General features: G+C 39.5%; 1 protein-coding gene across 13 annotated transcripts in view; it reads left to right on the top strand.

The window, feature by feature from the left end:
* The window catches only part of uimc1 (ubiquitin interaction motif containing 1), a 28,031-nt gene that overhangs the window by 4,348 nt on the left and 2,465 nt on the right, over window positions 1–21,218 (top strand). For 2 of the 13 annotated variants that reach the window (XM_066716431.1, XM_066716427.1), the window contains exons 5-14: window positions 3,416–3,443; window positions 6,059–6,168; window positions 6,360–7,331; window positions 7,936–7,994; window positions 8,603–8,679; window positions 9,054–9,115; window positions 11,091–11,307; window positions 14,626–14,698; window positions 15,546–15,654; window positions 16,402–16,453. In XM_066716431.1, the coding sequence (XP_066572528.1) occupies window positions 3,416–3,443; window positions 6,059–6,168; window positions 6,360–7,331; window positions 7,936–7,994; window positions 8,603–8,679; window positions 9,054–9,115; window positions 11,091–11,307; window positions 14,626–14,698; window positions 15,546–15,654; window positions 16,402–16,453 (1,759 nt within the window). Of the gene's footprint in view, window positions 1–3,415; window positions 3,444–6,058; window positions 6,169–6,359; window positions 7,332–7,935; window positions 7,995–8,602; window positions 8,680–9,053; window positions 9,116–11,090; window positions 11,308–14,625; window positions 14,707–15,545; window positions 15,655–16,401; window positions 16,454–21,218 lie in introns of those variants that run through there. The other 11 variants (XM_066716429.1, XM_066716430.1, XM_066716428.1 and 8 more) reach the window with 11 other exon arrangements.

Genomic DNA, 21,218 nt, shown 5'->3' with positions numbered 1-21,218 from the left:
AAGAATGCTGTAGAATAGGGGTAGTCAATTATTTTTTGTCAGGGTCCAAATTTCTTTGTCAAGGAATTCGGAGGGGGGAAAGAAAATGACACCTCCAAATGCCCCTTTACAACACACACACACACACACACACAATTCTGTGAATTAGTGATATACTCTATTGCTTATATTTAGTACATTCATTTGACAAAGTCCAAAAATAAAACGTTTAAATAAATGTAAATATAAGTATTCCGGGCTCTACAGTGCGAGCGTTTCACTCGCATTTGCAAATGTGAATGTGCAAATGTGAAATACAATTTGGGCGCACAATGCGAATACACTACACTAATAACTCTATAAGGAAATACTACATTGACATGATTATGATAATAATGATATTTTACAGTAATCGTTATTATGGTAGAAAATGTGGGAAGTGTAGTTTGGTTGTGGATTGTCGCAATTAACCAAGAAGGCAACTAAAACTACAAGTCCCGTGAATGACGTTTATGACCCAGTATTGCAGCGGTTCATTTGGCATGATATCCAATCACCTACTACCTGGCGTTAGCCGCCTCGTCATTAAAACACACTTACAGATACAATACTAGTACTCAGCGACAGCAGGGCTGCAACAACTTAGCGATAACGTTGATTATTACAATGTACTAAAATCTTAAAATTTAATTAATTGTTGATAAGTTGGGTCTACCTGGGGTGCAGCTACTAAAACAAAACCTTGAGAGATGGCGTAGGCAGCAGCTACACCCGTGGAAAGTATAGGAGCACTTTACATTGAATTTACACAGAAGACAGTTTGCTGCAACATGTGCAAAGCAGAACTCACATGGCGATCACGACAAGAGCACCAAAGAGAGAGGCACTGGAGCCGCGATGACAGGAAGGAGACGCTCAGCTGGTGCAGGCCGCTGCCTCTGGATCTGAAAAGTTGTCCATCAAGGACGGCACGTTGGACCCGTTTAAACCACACAAAGTACTCAGCCTTTCCCTTTACTTGAACTCGTGTGTGTCTTGCAAGCTATGCCTGTTTCTTTACCTCCTCAACTACATTATTAACATTTTATTTATTATACCCACGTGCTACACACAAGCAACAGTCAAAACAGACACGCAGTACACGGATGCAATACAGCAGTGCAGTACACACAGACACAGCAAAATAAGCAAGAAAACAAGCAGCTAGGTTAGCCAATAAAGGAGAACAAGCAATAAAAAGTCTGAAAAGATTATTTTTAAAAATAACAGATTCTTAAAAACTTTTTCCCAAAAAGTTATTTTTTTTATGACATTTCTTTAAATGTGTAGGGCGCGCCTCAGAGCCTCTGGAAGTGCGTTGGATAGCCGAGGCACATTATACTATATGATCAAACTAGTGCCATACATATCGAATTCAAAATATAAATACATATCATAAACGAAAAAACAAATGGAAAACGTTTGAGTTTCGTTTTGAGTTTGCAACGGCGCTGCTGTGTGTGCATGTATTTACACAGGGGCATGCAGAGGGGGGGGCAGGGGTGCCCATTTTCTTTCCCCTGCCCTTTTTTTCCCCAAAGTGCCCTATGTTTCTGGTGCTTGTCAATCACAGATCTATTTCGGTGGAGCTCTGTAATTGAAATGGGTGAGGATGCACAATTTTCTATTTGTGCACCTGCTAGAAATATGCGTCTTCATTGGAAAAAAGCTGTTTCCACCCCTGATGTAGGAGTTTCTAGGTGAATACAAGCTATGGCGACATCAGCCACCCCGGTCATGTGTATGCACTTTTATATTTTTGGGGGCGAGGTTGAAATATGTCCACACGTCAAACTATCCGCTGGTAAGCTGTTTATTTATAGAAATCAGGAAAACAAAATCGAAAACCTATGTTTTTGACAAGTACAAAGTGATGCTCTTGTCCCAGTGCAGAATGTGTACAGAGACGGCAATCTACAAGCAATCAACTCACTAACTTTTGAGTTGCTTCTAACTAGAGTGAGGTTGTTATTGGAGTTCCACAGGGATCAGTATTAGGGCCTTTGCTTTTTCTAATCTATATTGATTATCTGGACTAGTTAGCAAACTTGTCAAATTTGCAGATGATACTAAAATAGGTGGCTCAGCAGATACAATCTCGGCAGCACACGTTATTCATATAATATATAATATTCAGTTGTTGGCTGACACCTGGCAGATGAAATTCAAAGTTGGACAAGTGCAAGGTATTACATGCAGGTAACACACATGTCCACTATAATTACGCTATGGGAGGAATGTGAAGTAATGTTAAGACTGTACAATGCGCTAGTTTGACCTCATCAGGAATACTGTGTACAGTTTTGGTCTCCACACTTCAAGAAAGATATCGCTGCTCTAGAGGCAGTTCGGAGGCGAGCAACCAGACTTATTCCAGGTTTGAGGAGAATGTCAAACTCGGAGAGACTGAGGGAACTGAACCTTTTCACCCTGGAACAGAGGAGACTATGTGGGGATTTGATTCAAGTCTTCAAAATCATGAAAGGCATCGACCACATCAAACCAGAGAAGCTTTTCTAGATCAGCAGGGACACACGGACCCAGGGACATAAATTGAAATTGTGCTTCAAGGCATTCAAGATGGAAAACAGGAGACGCGTCTTCACAAAGCGAGTTGTCACAATCTGGAACAAACTCCCCAGAGATGTGGTTGAAGCTGAACATTTGGGAACATTTAAAAATAGACTGGATAGTATCCTTGGATCACTTAGTTATTATTGGACACCAAATGAGCAAAATTAGTTGAATGGCCTCCTTTTGTTTGTAAACACTATGTTCTTATGTTCTAATTAACGGGAACACGAGCTCTATATAGGACATCCCATATTAATACATAACATCCTATTGTCTAATAGCCAGGAAGGGCCGCTGCTAGGTTCCACACAATAACAAGTACTGAGTGCAACAAACCTTTGTAACAATACATTACATTTTTATTTTATTTTATTTTTTTATCATAATTAAAATTATTCTTGCGTTCCTGATTTGGCTTGTGGTCCGCCCATTGACTACCCCTGCTTTAGAACATGACCACCACTAATTAAAACAAATCTACTTGTCTATACTGGTATCTGGTCTTTCAGAGTTGATAGAAAGTTAAATCAACTCATCAGTATACAGGTATATAAATTTAGGGCTGTGTGCCTCACTGGTTAAGGGCACTTTATCCTTTTTCTGGTGCTGGAGGGTTCATGTCCCCAGTGCAGACACTAGTGCTCTCTCTTAATTGCAGGGGGTTTACACTTCTTATGGTGAAGAAACACATTTATGACTTAAAAGAATAGTGTAATTACTGTCTTTCTATCACTAGTCTAGTGGTTTTCACCTTGCTTTTTACAGCCCAAATGAGTTTCACAATTTTATCCAGTGTTATTGATTTTATTTTTTCTTCTTACAGAAAAATGCTGATGAACCACTGGCAAAAGGTAAAGCAGCAGACATCCAGTAGGCCATGTGTGTACTTTGGTCAAAATGAGTATTTAACTCTGCACAAAGAAACCTATGGCCCTGTATTAGAATAGTCAGTCTTGACAAGAGATGAAGATGTACAGTGAGGGAAAAAAGTATTTGATCCCCTGCTGATTTTGTGCATTTGCCCACTGACAAAGAAATGATCAGTCTATAATTTTAATGGTAGGTGTATTTTAACAGTGACAGACAGAATAACAACAAAAAAATCCAGAAAAGCGCTTTTCAAAAAAGTTATAAATTGATTTGCATGTTAATGAGGGAAATAAGTCTTTGACCCCTTCGACTTAGTACTTGGTGGCAAAACCCTTGTTGGCAATCACAGAGGTCAGACGTTTCTTGTAGTTGGCCACCAGGTTTGCACACATCTCAGGAGGGATTTTGTCCCACTCCTCTGTGCAGATCCTCTCCAAGTCATTAAGGTTTCGAGGCTGACGTTTGGCAACTCGAACCTTCAGCTCCCTCCACAGATTTTCTATAGGATTAAGGTCTGGAGACTGGCTAGGCCACTCCAGGACCTTAATGTGCTTCTTCTTGAGCCACTCCTTTGTTGCCTTGGCTGTGTGTTTTGGGTCATTGTCATGCTGGAATACCCATCCACAACCCATTTTCAATGCCCTGGCTGAGGGAAGGAGGTTCTCACCCAAGATTTGACGGTACATGGCCCCGTCCATCGTCCCTTTGATGCGGTGTAGTTGTCCTTTCCCCTTAGCAGAAAAACACCCCCAAAGCATAATGTTTCCACATCCATGTTTGACGGTGGGGATGGTGTTCTTGGGGTCATTCCTCCTCCTCCAAACATGGTGAGTTGAGTTGATGCCAAAGAGCTCAATTTTGGTCTCATCTGACCACAACAATTTCACCCAGTTCTCCTCTGAATCATTCAGATGTTCATTGGCAAACTTCAGACGGGCCTGTACATGTGCTTTCTTGAGCAGGGGGACTTTGCGGGCGCTGCAGGATTTCAGTCCTTCACGGCGTAGTGTGTTACCAATTGTTTTCTTGGTGACTATGGTCCCAGCTGCCTTGAGATCATTAACAAGATCCTCCCTTGTAGTTCTGGGCTGATTCCTCACCGTTCTCATGATCATTGAAACTCCACGAGGTGAGATCTTGCATGGAGCCCCAGCCCGAGGGAGACTGACAGTTATTTTGTGTTTCTTCCATTTGCGAATAATCGCACCAACTGTTGTCACCTTCTCACCAAGCTGCTTGGCGATGGTCTTGTAGCCCATTCCAGCCTTGTGTAGGTCTACAATCTTGTCCCTGACATCCTTGGACAGCTCTTTGGTCTTGGCCATGGTGGAGAGTTTGGAATCTGATTGATTGATTGCTTCTGTGGACAGGTGTCTTTTATACAGGTAACGAGCTGAGATTAGGAGCACTCCGTTTAAGGGAGTGCTCTAATCTCAGTTTGTTACCTGTATAAAAGACACCTGGGAGCCAGAAATCTTGCTGATTGATAGGGGTTCAAATACTTATTTCCCTCATTAACATGCAAATCAATTTATAACTTTTTTGAAATGCGTTTTTCTGGATTTTGTTGTTGTTATTCTGTCTCTCACTGTTAAAATACACCTACCATTAAAATTATAGACTGATCATTTCTTTGTCAGTGGGCAAATGTACAAAATCAGCAGGGGATCAAATACTTTTTTCCCTCACTGTATGTGAATTAGGGCTGGGCAATATGACCTTGAAATTATCTCTATTTTTAGAATGTTTGAGCGATGCACGATATATATCTCAATATTTCTTGTTTTTCTCCAAGCAAGTTACAAAATTAGACCAAAGACATTATAATTCAAACAAGTCTTTCTTTAATCATTAAATATAAAAAACTAACAAATACCACTTGCCAGGCTGTCAGGGTAAATATTATTCTTGTAAGCGAACAAGAGCGGGTGGAACGCGCTTGTGCTTTAAACTTTCTTTTTGTTATTTTTTCTCGCACAGCCTGAATATCCCTGCAGCAAATCCTGTGTGTTTGTATGTATCTATCTATCTATATATATATTCGCTTCTGTTTTTAAGTGTGTAATACAAACATTTTAATTAACACCAGGTAACTTCATTACTTCATTCATTGGCTTCTATTATTGCTTTTTAAAAAGGAATGTAACATTACGATCTTGAATCCCACTAATCCATGATTGTAAAACAAACATTCAACTTTGATAAGCAGTTGCATTTCCTCATTAAAGACCTCAAATCTACTCATTTACTAACATCAACACAAATTATTTGATAGCAACGCAACGAGACACATCTGCTCTCTCCTCTTCCGAGGTGATTGGCTGCATGAAAAATACTTGACTAGCATTTTCCTGCAACGTGATTGGCTGCATAAAATCATTGACAGTTACTCCTCCCACATTGCAAACACTTGATACTCGTGATACAAGTGTTTTGTATTTTGCCCAAAATAATATATTTGAATATATCGCAAACTCGATATATCGCCCAGCCCTAATTGAATATGTGCGCAAAATGGAGCATGGTGGAATATATTTTGCTATCGGCAAATTGGGGTCTATTTCACTGATATTTGTATCTTCTTTTGTCCTCTCAGACCACATTGAGCAGCGGTGTCAGACCTGGGGTTTGAAGAAGAATGAAGAATTACATAGTCAGATGACATTGCACTGGACAGAGGAAGAGGAGGAGGAAGATGTAAAGAAGGTTAATGAATATCTGTCATTGTAATTCTTTCTTCCTGCAATTCACTTCAGCCTGTCAAATGAATCCATCTTTGATCTTATGTTTAAATGTCTTTAGCTCCAGTTGTTGAACTAAATAGTTATTAGCCTTGGTTTTGTGTAGAATTCTCCCCTGATCTATCCAAACTCTTGTTGTCCTTTGTGTTGCTGCAGGAAAATCAAGAAAGCTGTAAAGCAGATCATACTCCTTTCCCCCAGAAGAACGCTTCCTGGAATGCAGCCTCTGAGAAGGACTGCTTCCCAGATTCAGAGTCTCTGCCCAGGTATCCCTCCAGCTGCTTTGCTCCCTCATCGGCACCTGTCTCCCATGCAGACAAGGTGAGCCGAGACCTGGAGGGCAGCTGCCAGCCATCAAGTTCTGGGATGTGTTCACAACACCCGGCGCCCTCGGAGAGCTCACAGCCACGCCCCAGTGGCAGCCCCCCACTTCCCAAGAGTCCTGTCTTCTCCAAGAGAGGCCTCAGTGGGAGAGGAAGGAACCTGGAGAGCATGAGTGAACGGGGCCGCCTGAGGAGAAAGTTCACCTTCCGCAAACTGGATGTGGGAGAAGTGACGACAGCCGATGAGGACGATTGCTTTCTGCAGAAACAATCCTGCAGCTCCAGGCCGGCATCCAAAGCCAGCCACCCCTCCACGCCACCCACTCCACATAGAGAGACCTCCCAGGGGCAGCCGGGCCAGGCTCAACCAAGCCAGGGGAAGGGCGTTGTTCTGTATTATTGGGGCGTTCCCTTCTGTCCCAAAGGCCAGAACCCAGATGACTACACTCAGGTGATCCTCTCTCAGCTTGAGGTATATGAGAAGAGCCTGAAGGAGGCTCAGAGGGGGCTGCTACGCAAGGCTGAATGGGGAGACCCAGTGCTCCCTGCCCCCTCTGATGAAACTGCGGGCAGAACAACCAGGCTGTTACGATTGAGAAAGAGCGAGAGTCAGAGCCAGGCATCCCAAGATCCAGACAGAGAGGGGGGTAGGGGGGAAGAGGAGGAGGAGGAGGAGGAAGAGGAGGAGAAGGAGAAGGAGAAGGAAGCAGAAGCATTAGGACACTGGGAGGATAGGAGAGGTGTGCAGCAGGACCGGCAGGACAGTGATGGAGAGAAGGGAACTTTGCAGAGAGAGGAGCAGGAGGTGTGTGCTGCTTATTGTTTCTTCTAAATGTCTTGTAAGCAAATATTCTTTAAAAATAACTAATTTGTTACATTTACAAGACATGAAATTTAATGTAAATGTTATACCAAATTTTTGCTTGTAGTTCTGCCTGAATCTGCCTAGGGGGCATTCTTCCACATTTCAGTCAATTGGGAATTTAAATCCCTTAATTTGAATATACATTGCCACAGAGATAAGGGTATTCTGGATACTTTGATTAATGGAAACTGTGAGAAATATGTATAGAGCTCATCTAATTTTCCAGAATCTGTGCCAGTTACATTTTTGTATTAATAATCTATTAATGTACATACGTACATGTGTAAAGATTTTTTTTTTTTTTTTTTTGTGAGTGGCACAATGTGAACCCAATGTGCAGTATTTAACAAAACGGTAAACATAGACCAAGTCCCAGCTATTACAAGATCCAACGAAACAACCAAAACATTTAATGGGAACTATATTATGCTTGCATTTTAAAGGGCATTAGACATCTTTGATTCAAACTATACCTAAATCTCCTGGGCTATCGGAGTTTGAAAGTCCCTAATTTCGACGTCTCTAACTGCTGTATCTCTTCAAGAAGGAGTCTCCACTGCTGTTCACCCGAGAAGAGCCCAAGAGGAAACGATTATCTCTGAGGTGAGAGAAGCCCAGGACAGTTTATCGATCCGTACACTGCTGTCTTAATTCCTTGTAGTTTAATTCCAATGTACTGTAACTTGAACTACATATTGTATGTATTTTGTGGTCTGAGGAATCTGTAAAGCATGCACATGTCTGTGTGATCTTTTGGTCAGAAAGTAATGTCCTTGGTATGCACTGATAATATACACCTTTGAACCACAGAAAGCTTCTCAGATTTATTTGACTACCAGATTAAAGCATTGTTCTTTGTAATCACAATCCTTTAATGCTCAGTTGTTAAGGTTTTATTTTGACATGCACAGTAACATTTATTTTGTATGTGTGAGGTATTTAAAATTTAACAGTTATGTATGTAATGGGTATATATATATGTACAGTCTTCAGGTTTGCCATCTGATTCTTTTTCACTCTTAATCTGTCTGGTACATTTACATTTTCAATCTATTATCCATCTTTATTTTAGGTTTTGGTACCAGTGCTTGATTGGGTTTAGATTTTGCAATTTAGTTAACATTGATAAAATACTTGCATGCTGTATTGTGTCCCATTGCAAATTGTTTCAGTGTGTTCACCTCACTTAATGCCCCTACTCTGTGATCTAGGAGACGTCTGAGGATGGACAGCCCAGGTGAGACTGAAACATTGCAAAAAGAGGAGCTGGAGGTGGAAGTGTGTCCAGGTACTTGAAAACACTGAAGTTCTCAATTCATATTGTTTTTTTGGTCTGTGCGGATTATTGTCATATTACAACGAGGCTCCCACAAGCACAGTGTACACATTCTCTTTCACCCAAAACACTTCCAGTGTAAATGGAAGATTATTATATTATTTTGCCTTTGTTCAAGGGGAACTGGGGAAAAATAAGAAAAACTAAGGATGGTGGTAGAATAATGACAGTACAGTACAGAATTCAGAGAGTTTTATGAGGCACAGGACTGCGGCACACTTAAAAACTAGGAATGAAACTGGTACTTGTCATCTGATCTTCTCTATTAGCTAACACTGATGGATTGTTTTGCATTACTGTTGATTTTTAAACACATTTTATTTTAGAGACCCAAATGAGTGATGATGCCACCCAGCTGCTTAATTTGAACAGCCCCGCAAGGACTGAGGTAAAGATCCCATGCAGCCAGGTTCATTCACATGACGATTATGTTACAAGAAAATGTGCTATCCTTCACCAACGTTCTGTACTAGCATTGAGCAGCTCCGAAAGCTTTGGTATTTCCCCTGTTCTAAATTTCAATAGTAAGTCGTTTTCTAGTAGGAAATTACTAAGAAGGATATCATTACAAAAATAAACAACCTTCTTATAAGAAAATGACCACCTCGGCAAATAGTGGATTAGTGTAAATTCTATACTTTTTCTTAATTAAAAAAACTAAACTATTCAATACTAGAATTTTTGTTAGGTTCGATACTTCTGTAAAATGTCTCGTAGTCATGATCAAGCGAATCAAGTCAGTGTAGTAATTTCTCTGAATCAGTGAGAATTTGTTTCAGGCACTTATAACTGTGCTTATACACCAATCAGCCATAACATTATGATCACCTGCCTAATATTGTGTAGGTCCCCCTTTTGCCGCCAAAACAGCCCTGACCCGTCGAGGCATGGACTCCACTAAACCTCTGAAGGCGTGCTGTGGTATCTGGCACCAAGACGTTAGCAACAGATCCTTTAAGTCCTGTAAGTTGCGAGGTGGGGCCTCCATGGATCGGACTTGTTTGTCCAGCACATCCAACAGATGCTCGATTGGATTGAGATCTGGGGAATTTGGAGGCCAAGTCAACACCTTGAACTCGTGATTCATCAGACCAGGCAACCTTCTTCCATTGCTCCATGGTCCAGTTCTGATGATCACGTGCCCATTGTAGGCGCTTTCGGCAGTGGACAGGGGTCAGCATGGGCACCCTGACTGGTCTGCGGCTACACAGCCCCATATGCAACAAACTGCGATGCACTGTGTGTTCTGACACCTTTCTATCAGAACCAGCAATAACTTTTTCAGCAATTTGAGCTATATTAGCTCATCTGTTGGATCGGACCACACGGGCCAGCCTTCGCTCCCCACGTGCATTAATGAGCCTTGGCCACCCAATACCCTGTCACCGGTTCACCGCTTTTCCTTCCTTTGACCACTTTTGATAGGTACTGACCACTGCAGACTGGGAACACCCCACAAGAGCTGCAGTTTTGGAGATGCTCTGACCCAGTCGTCTAGCCATCACAATTTGGCCCTTGTCAAAGTCGCTCAGATCCTTACGCTTGCCCATTTTTCCTGCTTCTAATACATCAACTTTGAGGACAAAATGTTCACTTGCTGCCTAGAACATAAGAACATAAGAAAGTTTAAAAACGAGAGGAGGCCATTCGACCCATCTTGCTCGTTTGGTGTCCATTAATAACTAAGTGATCCAAGGATCCTATCCAGTCTATTTTTAAATGTTCCCAAATTTTCAGCATCTACCACATTGTTGGGGAGTTTGTTCCAGATTGTGACTACTCTCTGTTTAAAGAAACGTCTCCTGTTTTCTGTCTTGAATGCCTTGAAGCCCAGTATATCCCACCCACTGACAGGTGCCATGATAACGAGATTATCAGTGTTATTCACTTCAACTGTCAGTGGTCATAATGTTATGGATGATTGGTGTATGTACTTAAATGATCACTAACTTTTTTTTTTTCCTTTCAGACCCACAAAGCAATAAATACACCTGTGGAACCAAGAGAGAGAATATAATAACTGTGCTTATGTGTATTTACATTATTACTGTAAACAAAAGATAAATGTATTGATTACAATTAAATTACTGGTAATATAGATTGCTAGAATGAGCTTTTTCGGACTCGCACATCATTAAACACACAGCAAAACAAGCGCAAGCAAGAGAGAGAGGTAGCACAGATAACTGCAGTTCTGCGCAGTGGATACTTGTGTTCCTTTGGTTCAGATATCAATCTTTGTCTGCACCCTGCATGGTCTACAATATCAAATGGAAAAGGACATCTGCTGCCTTCTCTTTGGCAGTGCTGTACTACTCTGAATTGACCGTTGTGTGAGCCTGTGTCCCTGTGTGTGTTCCCAGGCCCCGCCAGACGTGGTGGTGGTGGAGGATGACGCTGTGGCTGGTGATGAGGAGGGGCCTGACAGTGGGCCCTCTGCCCCCAGGCAGCAAGTCCGTGATAGTGTGCAGTGCCCTCTCTGCATGAAGAGTTTCCCCAGGCTGCAAGTGGAGGTTCATGCCGCCTACTGTGATGGCAACCTAGGGGAAGAGGATGTGTTGGAGGAGGCCAACATGCAAGGTAAGAGGGCCCTGCCTGTACTCGCACTGTATATTTGTGTGTGTGTGTGTGTGTGTGTGTATTTTGCACTTTGTTTTGCACTTATGTTTTAAGTTCCCCTGGATAAGGGCATCTGCCAAGAAATAAATAAATAAATAATAATAATAATAATAATAAAATTATATAGATAGATAGATAGATATCTATATCTATATATATATATATATATATATATATATATATATATTACAAAAAGTAAAATAGTGAATTCCAGAATTATTTAAAAGGAAATTTCTACCACTGTGATAACATTATGATCTTGAAAAGTTTTTGAAAATAAACGGGAAATTGCCAAATACTTCAAACTGCTCTGTTTCACTTAATTTACATGAAATTATCTCCCCGAACCTCATTGTATCAACTTCTCTAACTAGATTTCTGCTACCAGGGTTTTACTTCCTAAGATATAAAAATACTTGACTCACTTACCCAATCCTTTAAATTAAGATAATACATCCAAGAAAGATAATAAAAATTACACAATATTTTCTTAGGATTCAGTTTGCTACTTAGATTAAATCTTACTGCTTTCACAATATTAATGATTTATCTTGGTGCAACAAAGGACTTGTGAATGAAGCCATAACATAAAACAAAAGTGTATCTCCAGGTGACAGTTTAATGCTAGTTTCCCCTGATTTTCAGATAAGGTCACTCATAAAAGGCTGCATATTAAAATATCCAAAGTTATGCAAAAGGCAAGGCTTAAAACAAGGTCAGTTTAATTAATACCTACTGTATGAAGATCTCCTGAAATACATTACCCCAATACCATCTTCACATGGCTTGATTATCATTGGGTATCCTACGATTATACCAGCTGATTCGTTCCTACCTCCAAGATCACATTTAATGTTGACAAGTGGCCCAAGAAAGACGAGAACCCAGACGGCTCATTTGGTCAGTGCCTGGATGTCTGAGCATGCAAGATTACGTTGGATTGTACTAGCTAAGCAGACATGTATTTAGTCCATAGGCTGTACGCTGTATCATTTAGGTTCATTCCCGTAATCGGGGGGTCCAAAAACTAACGCTTGTAAAATATTCTATTAATACTATTTAATGGTGAATCTCAAAGTTCTCCATGTGATTTCTGCCAGTCTCTGCGCCTGCAGCCAGAGGGCTGTAATGATCGAGTTCTCACGTATAGAGGCGTGATCAGAGCAAAGATGTCTGTGCCCATGGACTCTCCAAAATAAAAAGGAAAACACATATCATACATCTATCATACACTTCAACAGAGTGGTGAATGAAGCAGTACAGCCTCTTACAGCAGTGGAGTAAAGTATTCGAAAGCACCCTTGTAATGAATAGCATTTGTTGACCGGACATTAGCTGAAGTGTAATGTAAACACAATGTCAATTGAAGATCGCCTTGTCATGCATGATTCTACAGAAAGTGGCGCCAATGAAGGTGATGTCATTGAGTAATATAATATCAGCTTTCACCTGACATGCTATAGAAGATTCATAGACAAGAAAAAGAGAACAAGTGCTTGGATGTCATCATAGGGATCCTGTCTTTTCATCATGCACTTTTCACCACAAGCTTTTCCTCACCAGAAACAATAATCACCAATTGACATTCTTCACTTATTTGATTTAGATAGAATATTTCTTAATGTCTTATGATTTCAAAAGTCTTTTATTAAATCCTACAGTTACCCACAGCAGTTGTAGTCTGGTTTTCAGTTATTTAATTTCACCCCTCTACTGTATCCCTCTGTCTGCTTGTTTACATGGGGAGTGTTCACCTCACGCAGACTGTCCTCATTCTGCACAGAATATGAGCATTTATTCAATGAAGGCTCAGACTTTCCGCAGTTTCTGTGAAGGAATCTGTTGATGATCTAATATTCCAGTAATACATATTGGAATGAATACTTACATATGAACCAGCATGTAAACGTGCAGATCACCAGGTGAATATTTGTTGTGGGCACTCAATGTGAGTTTTGTTGTAATTTTTTAACTAGTTAATGTACCAGTAGACGACGTTTAACAAACTGCACAATTGTGTAACTTTGGGTATTGCCTGATGACCTTAAAATAAAAAAGATGCAGGTAGGGAATAGAAAGTGTTTGAGAGAGAGAGATAGGTAGGAGGGGGTGCATAAACTTAAAACAGTTTATATATATTTTATTAAACTCAAAATTTGACATGCATCTTTTACTTTTTAAAAACCACAAGTACTGCAATACAGATAATGCCAGCAGGGGAGGTGTTCATGCCTAAAGGCAAGGAAAAGATTTCATGCTCTCCACTTTGTCAATGTGTGGATTGTGAAAATTGTGAAGATACTCCAGAGGAATTATCCCTTGGTTCTGATGATGTGTTTACTGATTAAATAGAGGACTGTCAGTCTGACACAGTTGAAAGTAACACTGATTAATGATTTTGTTCTTTCTAATGATCTCTAACTCAACCTTAACCTTGCTGATATTTTTTCCCTACAAAATTGTTAAATCCTATGACCTATACACTTAAAAACTTATTTTTATTAATATAATTAAATCAGTTTATTATACAATTGATAATATAACACTTTGTATTATTTGTAGTATAAGTTAGACTTGTTTTCAGCAAGTTCTGCTGTACACCTATATTGCAATAGATCACAGAAGTCTAAATGGTATTGAACTCATGATATAAGATAATTGATAGTTTGGATTTCTAAAGGTAGTTAGAATGATTGGTAGATTAGCAGGCAGTTTATTTAAACAAATACAGGTAGAAGACAGTAAAGTATGATGAAGTTTCAATTGTGCCTTTGAGATATTGCACAAAGTGCACTTTTATGTTTTTATTTATATTGTACATAAAAGATAAGTCTCCCTGGCATTTAGGAATTTCAGAGAAAGTACTAAGGTGTATTGGACCTTCAAAAATCAGCTTGTTAACTGAAGAGATAGTAAAGTTATGGGTCATGAAAAGCAATTAAATATACATTGTTGACCAAAAGTACTAAGTTTGATGTTTTATTACTGAAAAAACGTTTCACATGGAGAACTTTTATTTCCAGCTTAAGTACATATATGAGATCAATAAAACATTGAGAGAAAGTAGCCCCCATGTTTGTGGAACGGAACCATATTTCTAGCCACATTCATTACAGTTTATGACCTAACTTGCAAATAACCATGTCATATAAATTTAGAGTCTGTTTTTTCACACAGTAAACAACATGTTGTGTATTTAGTACAGTATATAGTCCAAATTACAATGTTCCCTTTTATATAAATGTTTTATTCAATAGCATATTGTTTCCTTACATTCAGCCTCTGCATTAAGACGGAGTAGCAGAAGAGCAGAAATATCTGAAAATCAGCCCAGTTCCTTTGCTTCTGCCAAGTAAGTAGGTATGCCATCTTTAAGTGTATAGTTTGGTAGCTTGTAGTCTGACACCCTTACCAAATCTCTAAAATACAAAACATCCCTGTTACAATACTGGTGAATACTTGTTTGGTTGAACTTTACTAGTTACAATAATTTTGCTGGTAATTTTGATCGCTTTGTGTTGAAGTTGTTTGATAGAGAAAAAGGAATATCAACTGCAAAATGAAAAGGTACAGAGGAAGATGCAGCCATAGAGACTAATAATTAAGAATCTTTAATAGCTCATTATGGAATATTCAACCTGTATTAAATGGTGTTTTAAACTGAGATACGGGAGGAGGACAACCCCACTCTCACACCTGACTTCCGCCTTCCCAAGCATAAGCATCCGGCAGCGCGCACACTTTGCCAGCATTCATCACTTTGCGTCACTCCTCCACCCCAAACATTGCCTCTGCAGCAGCTCCTTGATTCATTCCATCTACTTGGGGTGGTTTTGATGGCCTCGTCCTCGTGGCCAGGTCGTTGTTCCCTTTGTCAAGTGAATCTAGGCCAAAATAAACACCATTTACCTTTTACTATATAGGCTATGACTACTGGGGTTGTCTGAACTCCTGAAATTAGTTTTTTATATTTTATTTGTGGGGTCATAGCTGCACATATCTGATTGCAATGTTGCCGACCACTAAGATGAAGGAGGGACGCTCAGGCAGCCAACTCACCACTGCTTAAGTCTGTTTCCATATGTGTCCCTCAGGTACTTGTATCGTTGTTCATTTGGAGTGGCATGGTGAATACATTGCCTAATTTTTGAATACCTGACTCAAATCCACATGTAATTGTGATGCTTTCTCTTATGTAGATTGACACAGCAGGAAAAGTGCTTCATCTGCAAAGGCTTTTTCTCTATTAAAGATTATAAGAGGCATATTGAAATCTGCATCAACCAGGACTCAAACAGGCCCAGTGAGGTACTATATTTATTTGCCCAGTTTCGGAGAGTCCGATTTAAATTTCAGCCACCCATTGCAAGTCAGTGGCCAACGAGAGACTGAAGGTTGTTAGGTGCTCTCAGTCATATTTGTTGTTTTGTTAATGTTGGCAAGACATTTCTTAATGGAAGGTAGATATTTCAGACAAGGAATGAATGCTTTTATATAAAAGTGCAGTAATCGCAAAAAAAATTGCTGTTTTTACTTGCTGGTAATATTTCATGGCATTTGAGGTAGTGTCATGACTTAAGGTAGTTGTGACAGTTTATAGGTTTAAATAGTTTTTGTTTATATATAAAACACAAAGGTCCAAAGCAGCAATTGTTAAATTAATACATTATTAACCGCACACTTTAAAACTGTAATCCACTTATAACATATTAAAAGAAGTCATGACTTCTTTCCAGCATGTAAACCCACTTAATTAATTTTAAGATTAAAATGTATATGACTTTGAAGAAGTGGAGCAGACTGTGCTGCAGTGAAAGTATTGGAAAGCTTTTACAATGTCCTTTTTTCTTTTCAATGGGGAAGACCAGCTTATTGTTTAAAATTGGAGCAGCTGTGTGAAGAAATACAATTTCATAGTAGATCAATTTAAAATATAGCCTATTTAAAATGGTGATTGTGGCTGCTATCTTCATTTGCTAAGCAAATAAAAACAAATTAACAAAGCTGAAGTACAGTAGATGTGCATGTTGTGATGCCAATCTGCTTGTTTTGCAGGGAAAATACTTATTTTTGACTGCTTTGGAACAATTGGAAAACAAGACATTAGGTAAGCCCTGGCAAAGAAATAGTGGTGTTTACTGTCCACTCCCCTCAAAAAGAAAAGGAACTCACTGTTACTGACCAGTCAACAGGTTGAATGAGAACAGATTTGCCTACTGTTCTGTAAAAACACACTTACTAGTGTTTGTCATATAGCTTAAAGGTTTGGTAACAACTAGTGAAGACACAAAAATATGTAATGTTGAAAGTAAGAGATCTCGCTGAATATTTTAGGTCCTTTAAAGAATAAAAGCTGTACTGTCTTTCAAAACAAGGACGAGTATCGATGTTCTGGAAAAGTGCCATTAGACTCCTGGACGAATACGTTTGAAAATATACAGCCTGGACTCTGTATTTTTCTACCTATAGAACACAATGAGTGTTTTTGTTTTAGTTGGAATGATTTCTCTGGTCATTCTTCCGGAAAGATGTAAAGCACACACAAGGCTAATTTACATCTGCATACTGGAAGGGCTTTTGTATTAGAGTGTATTGCATTATGCGTCAAAATTAGGGGTGTAACCAGAGGCGGCTCTTTTGATTAAGCTCATAAGTATTAACGGTTTAGTTAGAATACCAAAATGTTACAATAAAAATAATCATAATATAATGCATATTAGATTTTGTTTAATCTGTTGAAAGAAAATAGACAAAATGATATGCAACTGAACATATCCTTTGTATAACTTCCCTATAAGCGCTATACTGACAATATTGAAAACGGACTTGTCAAGCCCGGAAGCGCAGCACCACAGCGCCGAGCAGAACTTTATTGTCCCTGAGGCTTGAATGAATTCAATTGTGAGTTTCAATATGTGATTGCAAATCCATTGCAGTGAATGACTGCCTGAAGTCTGGAACCCATAGACATCACCAGATGCTGGGTTTCTTCCCTGGTGATGCTCTGCCAGGCCTGTACTGCAGCTGTCTTTAGTTCCTGCTTGTTCTTGGGGCGTTTTGCCTTCAGTTTTGCCTTGCGAGTGAAATGCAGCCTCAATTGGATTCAGGTCAGGTGATTGACTTGGCCATTGCAGAACATTCCACTTCTTCACCTTAAAAAAAGTATTGGGTTGCTTTCGCAGTATGTTTCGGGTCATTGTCCATCTGCACTGTGAAGCACTGTCCAATGAGTTTTGAAGCATTTGGCTGAATCTGAGCAGATAATATAGCCCTATACACTTCAGAATTCATCCTGCTGCTTGTGTCAGCAGTCACATCATCAATAAATACAAGGGAACCAGTTCCCTAATCCCTAATCCCTAAACTCTAATCTGGTTTTCCTGTTTCCTGTTTACATCTTGTGGTAAACCCTCTGTATTTACTCTGGTGAAGTCTTCTCTTGATTGGTGACATTGACACAGATACACCTAACTCCTGGAGGTGTTCTTGATCTGGCCAACCGTTGTGAAGGGGTTTTTCTTCACCAGGGAAAGAATTCTTCTGTCATCCACCACAGTTGTTTTCCATGGTCTCCCGGGCCTTTTGGTGTTCCTGAGCTCACCAGTGTGTTTTTTCTTTTTAAGAATGTACCAAATAGTTGATTTGGCCACAGCCAATGTTTTTTCTATCTCTCGGATTGGTTTGTTTTGATTTCTTAGCCTAATGATGGCTTGCTTCACTCGCAGTGGCAGCTCTTTGGACTTCATATTGAGGGTTAACAGCATCAGATTCCAAATGCAAATGCCACACTTAATCAAATCTATGATTTGATCTGTGATGTCTATGGGTTCCAGACGCCTGGCAGTCATTGACTGCAAAGGATTTGCAATCACGTATTGAAACTCACAATTTAATGTATGATTATATTAGTGTAACCCTACCCTGACCACTCTGCCTGCAGAGTACCTCCACCCAGTTCCTAGGATAACTGGGGGCTGTGGGTCTGCTGTAAATAAAGGGAGGTTAGCATTGGATAAATGATAGAGAAATAAAAACAAACAAGGAGAATCCTGGGTCTCAGCAGTTAATGGGGAATTGGCTGATCTGTTTTTTTTTTTTTTTTTTTTCTCGTTATTTTGAAAAATGGTGCGGTGCCTCCACCCTGGTAATGCCAACACAAAGAAGTGCCACTATACAGTTAACCGGGGACAAAAAAAATCTACAACACCCCCAAACATGCAGCAACTAAGTAACCACAACACTAGTAATACCAGTAGTAATACAAATATATTTTAAAGCAACAAGTACTTTTTAACAGTTACTAAAAAGAAACAATAAGCGGCACATAGTGTTATTATTAATAATGCCACAGAATTAAAACCAAGGCTTGTAGTGCATTTAACTTTTACCCCACCCTAGCAATAATAATAATAATAATAATAATAATAATAATAATAATAATAATAGCAACACACACACATTTAGTTTTAAAATACAACAACAATCATGTTGATTGTTGATCAAATTGTACTGCAGTAAAATAACTCTTCACCTTGGATTATACACAACACAGTTCAACGAGGACTTATTCACTCAGACAAAAATATACTTGAAGTAATACAAAAAAACACAGTCCCGCCAGCTGACAAACATAAATAAATATATAAACACGCCCCAACCACAAACTCACGCCACCTCCTCACGACACAGCAAGCTGGTCCTAGTTATTCCAAGCCGCTCGTCCGGACTCCCGTGCCGGTCAGCGTCAGCAGGCCTGATGATAGATCGTGTAATCTTCGCCAGTCGTCGGTCCTTCCTCTCGCCGCCGATTCCCAGAGATGTACTTTGTTTTTTGTTTTTTAGAAAGCACTGGTTACCGCCTACACTCTACACTGTTTACACTTTGAATTACAATAATAAAATAAACGTGACGAATGAAACAACAATAAACACAGTACAAAAAATAAATTGTGAACGATGTCCAGAAAGATAAACAGAAAAACAGATTTGTTTTACGGGCTCGTTAGAGTCTCCATACACCCTGCACTGCAACGCACTGCAACACACTGATGACCCTCTCTACACCGACTACACTCTGAACTAACCTTGCGATTGTTTGGGGCATGAAGTTTTATTAGATACGCGTTGGCAACGGTTGTAGAGGCGTAGGGGACCCGAATAGTGATGGGACGATGTAAATAAGTTATCAATCTACAACATGTAATTGGTCAGACCCAACCAGTCTCATTTTAAAACAACCTGAATTGCAATTAAAATGGTGGGGCAAAATTGACGCTAAAGGCGTTGCCAGGCCAACGGGTAACGAGCAGATTTTTTTTTTGTTTAGTTCTTAAAACAAAACAAAAAAAACACGAACACTGTACAGGCCCAGGAGGGTGGGTTTACATCTCAGACAGCATGCATATGTACATAGAAGCAACACAACAGACAGTTGTCAACAGATGCACATTTTACAGGGTGTTACATTCGTTTTTACAAATACTTTTGAGAACCTAAAATTGGGGGGGCCACCTATGAAAAAGGGTGTAATTCCTATTACCGTTCACCCACTTTGGATGTAACTACCCTCAAATTAAAGGTGAAAGTCTATACTTAAAGCACATCCTGATTGTTTCCTTTCAAATCCATTGTGGTGGCATACAGAGCCAAAATAATGACAATTGTGTCACTGTCCAAATATTTATGGACCTAACTGTAAATCACTAGCACTGAATGGCTGTAGCAGCTCTGCACTCTGAGTTCCCCAGGCTCGCTCAGCATCTCTCCACTGGAATTACTGGAAACAGACATATAGACATAATAGACTGAGAACTCCATCAAAAAGACTCAAAACTTGACAGGCACGCCTCTCATTTTCACGTTCATAGCAAAAAGAAGTGATTTCACATTCATTTGTATGTTTTACTTTGATTTCAACTTTTTTGACAGCTTTGACAACCCCAAAAAATAAGAATAATTTATAAAAAGAAATCCCTACAGCCCTCACACACACAGACATATACTTACCTTGTATAGTACTCTGAATTGAAACTAGTTCAAAGTTCAATACACTGCAGTTTAATTTAAAACACACATGATGTGTTAAATATAATAATAAACCAAAACCTGTTATAACTGATTAGAGAAAAAACTAAGAAAATGAATTCCCCAAATCTTCAGGGTTGAAATCTTCTAGTCCTACAGGCATTCAGTATTTTTTCCCTTTGAGAACCTCAAAATATACATTTGTAGACTTGTACTTTGCTATGTGTTAAATTGGCGAAGAGAACGGGTTTCTGGCTAAGCGTAGTTTGCAGTAGTCAACCTGTCACCAGCTCTACACATAATACAAAATAATTAGTATTCCTGATCAAACAGGTGACTGATCAAGGCATTGATCCAGAGACCTGGGTTTGCAACGTGATCAAGATTGATTTCTAAAGGAAAGTTAGAAACTTGCTGAGCCAATCTTTCACAATTACTAATTTTAATTTTATTACAAAGCCCATGTTGTTGGCTTTATTATGTTCAGTGGGCTATAGCCTACCACATAAACTGTGGGTCTAGCGGTTGGAGAAGTAAGTATTTATAGCTTATTCATTTTGAGGAGTTTACAGATGAAACACTGCAGAGATATTTAGTTTTGAATTCAAAAAATGTGAATGTGGTGGTTCTAGTGTTAAGTCTCTAGCCAACTATAGCAAGACAATATAGATCTGCACATACAGGATGCAATATGGTAATTTGTATGTGTGTGTAGTTTCTGTAACATGTAATTAATGGTATGTGTTGATTTACATCCATACAACACCATACCCACACCACCTGTATCGTATTGGTGACAGTGTATCTAGATGTGCATCGAATCATCACAGAGGGAAAGATAAACACCC

The sequence above is a fragment of the Amia ocellicauda genome, chromosome 11 (genome assembly GCF_036373705.1).
Source record: "Amia ocellicauda isolate fAmiCal2 chromosome 11, fAmiCal2.hap1, whole genome shotgun sequence".
Classification (NCBI taxonomy): Eukaryota; Metazoa; Chordata; class Actinopteri; order Amiiformes; family Amiidae; genus Amia; species Amia ocellicauda.
This window is presented reverse-complemented; position numbering and strand designations above follow the sequence as displayed.